The sequence below is a fragment of the Lipotes vexillifer genome, unplaced genomic scaffold (assembly GCF_000442215.2).
Source record: "Lipotes vexillifer unplaced genomic scaffold, Lipotes_vexillifer_v1.1 scaffold371, whole genome shotgun sequence".
Taxonomy (NCBI): Eukaryota; Metazoa; Chordata; class Mammalia; order Artiodactyla; family Lipotidae; genus Lipotes; species Lipotes vexillifer.
This window is the reverse complement of record NW_006786304.1, coordinates 960,278-965,064: the sequence shown is the minus strand read 5'-3', so window position 1 is coordinate 965,064 and position 4,787 is coordinate 960,278. Positions and strand designations below refer to the sequence as shown.

At 58.8% G+C, this 4,787-nt stretch overlaps 1 protein-coding gene across 1 annotated transcript in view; it reads right to left on the bottom strand.

Moving 5' to 3' along the window:
• Window positions 1–212: 212 nt before the first annotated feature.
• LOC103089788 (PNMA-like protein 2) overlaps window positions 213–4,787 on the bottom strand; it is a 33,420-nt gene continuing 28,845 nt past the window's right edge. The window contains 7 exon segments of the mRNA XM_082931127.1: window positions 213–573; window positions 606–829; window positions 831–910; window positions 913–1,138; window positions 1,141–1,331; window positions 1,334–1,881; window positions 2,335–2,411. Coding sequence (XP_082787253.1) covers window positions 213–573; window positions 606–829; window positions 831–910; window positions 913–1,138; window positions 1,141–1,331; window positions 1,334–1,881; window positions 2,335–2,411 — 1,707 coding nt within the window.

Genomic DNA, 4,787 nt, shown 5'->3' with positions numbered 1-4,787 from the left:
GCCTCCGGGGGAGCCCGTTACGCTCTACCTTCTTCCCTTGGGCTCGCTCGCGCCACCTGCAAAGGAGGGACTGAAAGGACAGGGGAGGGAGCGGCAGACGGGCGCGCACTTTAGAGCTCAGGTCCCACGGTGCAGCGGTTGCCGCCTCCGCGGCGGGGAGGGCCGAGGGGCGGAGCTGGGGCCCCACCGGCAGCTGCAGCCTCGCCGTGGCCTTAGCGGCACTGGGGGGGCAGCCTCTTGCCCCGACCAGCCTTCTTCCCACGCGTGGACTTGGAGCCGGCGGGCGGCCGAGCTCTGGGCTGGCCGCCCTTGGTCTGCGCCCCAGCGCCCGCGCGCCCCTTCCTGCTCTTGCTTCCTGCCGCCTCGTCCTGGGCTTCCGTCTCGGAAAGGATGCCCAGCCCGCCGGGGCCGCCGCCTCCCCCTCGGGTTCTGCGGGTCCCCGACGCGGCGGGAGCCGCTGCCCAGTCTGCCCGATCCGGGGCCCTAAAGGCTGGGCGGGCCCGCTTGGCCCGGGGCTTCCTGGACGCGCGGTCCTCGGACTCCGACTCCTCGCTCTCCACGTCCTCCGACTCCCTGTTCCCGCGGGCCGCCCGCAGCGCCAAGACCTCCGTTTGCAGGTGGTCCGAGGCGCAGCCACGGTGGAGATGCATCCCAGCAAGTGAGCGCCGTCTTTGGCCTTCCTCAGGACCACGGCGTCCACCTGGCGGCCTGCCTCCTCCACCTTCACTCGGGTTCCGGAAGTATCCTTGGCCATGACGGACAAGACCTCGGGCAGGGCAGCTTTCTTGTCGCTCCAGCCCAGGAACTCGATCACAGAAGCGATTTTCAAACATCTCGTCGCAGGCGGAGTGGTCCGCGGGGTCTGTACAAGGCACAATGACCACAAACTCGGGAATGTCCAACCCCCTCTTTCTTGATCCCCGTTTTCCTGAGACTCGCTTTGGGAGGCGTCGCTGCCCATGGTCTCCTCGTCCGACGCGTCTCTCACTGCGAGTAGGGCCACTAAGTCTGGAATTTCGCTCCGGTCTTCTTTGATGTTCAGGCTGATCGACTCAGCCCCAGGGGGATCGTTCTCCATCTTCCTCTTCTTGGCTTTGTCCGTCACCGTTGCCAGGGCCAAGAACTCGCCGGGACCGTTCCATCATCTCCTTCCCTCTGGAGGGCCCACTTCCTAACAGGCTCCTTCGCCGCGGGCTGGAGGGTGGCGTACAGCGCGCTCTGTTCGCCATCCCCGCTCAAGTCCTCCTTGCCCATCTCCTCGATCGTGATACCCAGGCTCTAGTCGGAAGAGTTTGGGACTCCTGCTCCCCGACGTGGATGGCCGCCCTCCACGCCCCACTTCTGGCCCACCTGCTGCTTCTGGTTCTGTTTCTGCGACCCCGACGGCCCCTCCTAGCATCTTTGGCTGCACCAGGAGCGGGGCCAGCCTCCCTGACCCCCGGCTCCGACCCCAGAGCCAGGGTCTCCGAAGCGGGAGGGGTGGGCGTGTCCCCGGGGGCCCTGGCCACTGCGGCCTATGGGGGCCTTTTATCCAGCAGCAAGCGTTTCATCTGCCTCAGGACTCTCGTGCCCTCCGCGCTGTCCTTGCACAGAATCCTCCAGACGCCGTCCTTGCCCGGGATCTCCTTGGGAATGGCACTGTGATTAATGCTCTTCACAAACTCCATCAGGGAGGCCTTGGCCTTCTCGTCCCTCATGGCCCGCGTGTTCCGCAGCCTGAACTTGCCCAGGGGCAGCAAGGCCGGCTTCAGGACGGCTTCGATGGCTGTCTGCTCCAGGTCCTCCGGGATGCCGGTGACCAGCAGGGCCCTGTGCACGTCCACGGCCAGCCCCCTGCACCAGTCCCCCAAAAGGCTCATGGCCACGGTGCCGCCGCTGGCCCTGACAGCGGAGCAGGAGGGAGCCCGAGGCGGACGTGGGCTGCGGTCCCCTGTGCAAATGCCACTCTAGAACAGCGCCACAGGGCTTGGAGTTCAGGTTCAGGTGAATGTGGCAAGGCTCGGGCTCCAGCTGCCCCTGGGCGGCTGACGCAGCGTCCTTTCACGAGGCCCCTCCCCACAGGGGTCCTAGCATCCACAAACCCAGGGGTGCCACCGGCCCGGCCCCTCTGCCCTTTGTTCCTGAGAGAGGCTGAGTGACACCGCGGCGCCCGGGACAGGTGCTGGGGAGGGCGGCGCCGTGGGCCCCCGGAGCGGCGCGGGGAGGGGCGCCTCGCTCGCCCGCCTGTGGCCGGGTCTGGCCTTGCACCCTCTGCTCAATCTCAGCAGTTCCGGGCGACGGGTCTGCTCCGCCCTGCGCCTGCGCACACGGGCTAGCCCCGCCTGCCAGCTGCACCCCATCTCCATGGCAACACTGCGGGCTGGAGCAGGGGTCGGAGTTGGTGGGATCTGAGGAGCCGGCTCTGCACGAGCCTGAGGAACGGAAGACTCAGGGGGGGGGATCACCATTAGTGATGAGCCCCAAAAGGCCATATTCACAGGGTGTGAGACATCAGTCAGGGGGACCCGAGCTCCTTCAGGGGATAGAGGCCTCCTTTCGGTAGAGGACCGGCTTCCTGCAGGGTTGTAATTCCCCTCCACAGTGTAGGTGTTCAGGATACAGAGACGTAAACAAGGGCTGGACATTCTCACCTGTGCTCCTCACAGGCGCACCTGCTGAGCAGGTGTTACGGCCCCACTTTCCACAGGGGGGGGGGGGGGGGGGGGAAGTGGTGGGGAATTCCCTGGCAATCCAGTGGTTAGGACTTCGTGCTTCCACAGCAGGGGGCACAGGTTCGATCCCTGGTCTGGGAACTAAGATCCCACAAGCGGCGCGGTGCGGACAAAAAAAAAAAAAAAAAAAAGCCTATGGCCTCCCACGGTGGAACCAGGACTCACTCAGAGTTTTCAGGCCTCACTCAGTGGGGACGGGCTTCAGTAAGGGTACACAGGCCTCAGCTGTGAGGTGCGGGCATCATTTGGGGTCCACAGCTCTCACTGATGGGGTACGGGCCTCGTTCAATGAGGCCTCGCTCTCGCAGATGTTTCTGTAGCCATAACGATGCACGTGCAATTCACCGTGTGTTTTTGTACACAGTTTCTGTACGTGTATGATCCGCACTGAGATCAGATGTGAATTCTGCAAGAAGGCGTTTCCGCTGACTGGGTCCACAGGCTGGGACAGGTGAATATCATAGCTACTCTAAATACACATCTGCATCACCATCCTTTATAAACCTCCCCCACCTGCAACTCTATGTAAATCAGGCGCTGTGGTCCAGCTATTGAGTTTCTACTGCTGCTCGCTGCCCTCGCAGTGATTCTGGGAAGGTCCCTGGGCTTCTCTACACCTCAGTTTGCTCCTCTGTGAAATGGCGATAACCATTAACCCTACCTCATAGGATCCTTAGGGGGATTAAAGGTGATGATCCGTGAAAGCCCTTGGAACAGAGGTTGGCTCAGAGTTGGTGCTCCATGAAAGATGGCTATGGGACTTCTTTCTTGAGAACTTATCATGATATAATCATTTAACATAAATATATTAATTTAATTGTTAAGTAAATAAGTATATAAATAAAGAAGAAACCCAAACACTTCCTTTTTTTTTTAACATAGGAAGAGTTTATTGCAAGGTTACCATGGAAACTGGGCCTAGGGCAAACCAAACCACTTACTTACTCTCCTATCCACGCCCTTGCAGCTCTTATTTTTCCTGCTTTCCTCTTTTCCTTTCGCCCTCCTGGTCCCCAAATGGATGTTATCCTTCTCTCTAGAGCACCGTTGTCCGACAGAAATATAATGCGAGCCCCCAAGGCAAGCCACATGCAAAATATTAAGTTTGCTAACATCCACCTTCAATAAATAAAAAACAGGTGAAATGAATTTTAAGAATAGATTTCATTTTTTATATAAATTTATTTATTTTTGGCTGTGCTGGGTCTTCGTTGCTGTGTGTGGGCTTTCTCTAGTTGCGGCGCCACAGGCTCAGTTGCTCTGCAGTATGTAGGATCTTCGTGGACCAGGGTTCGAACCTGTGTCCACTGCATTGGCAGGCAGATTCTTAACCACTGCACCACCAGGGAAGTCCTGGCTATAAGTTCTTGGACCGCCATCTGGAAGTGGTGTCCACATACCCTTTTCTTGAATCTGAATCTAGACATGCTGTGACTGCCTCGACAAGTATTCCAGAAGTGATGCAATGTGTCTCCCAAGGCAAGTTATAAAAGCCTTTTGCCCACTTCTCTTGGAATATTTGCTCTCAAGACGCCCCCTCCCAGGACATTCCTGCTTGAAACTTAACCTCCATGTTGTGAGGAAGCCCAACTCACAAGGAGAGACCAATGGAGGTGCTCAAGTCAACATCTCCAGCTAAGCCCAGTTTTCAAGTCATCCCAGACCAGGCACCAGACATGACTGATGAAGCTTCCAAATGATTCCAGACCTTAGCCATTGGAGTCACCCCAGCTAAGGCACCAGACGTTGTGGAACTGACAAAAAGCCATTCCGCATTATTCCCTTTCATTATGCTGACCTACAGACTCCATGAACATAATAAAACATTTTTGTTTTATGCCAGTGAGTTTAGGGTGGTTTGTTATGCATCAAAAATAACCAGCACTGGGCTTCCCTGGTGGCGCAGTGGTTGAGAGTCCGCCTGCCGATGCAGGGGACGCGGGTTCGTGCCCCGGTCCGGGAGGATCCCACATGCCGCGGGGCGGCTGGGCCCGTGAGCCATGGCCGCTGGGCCAGCGTGTCCGGAGCCTGTGCTCCGCAACGGGAGAGGCCACAGCAGTGAGAAGCCCGCGTACC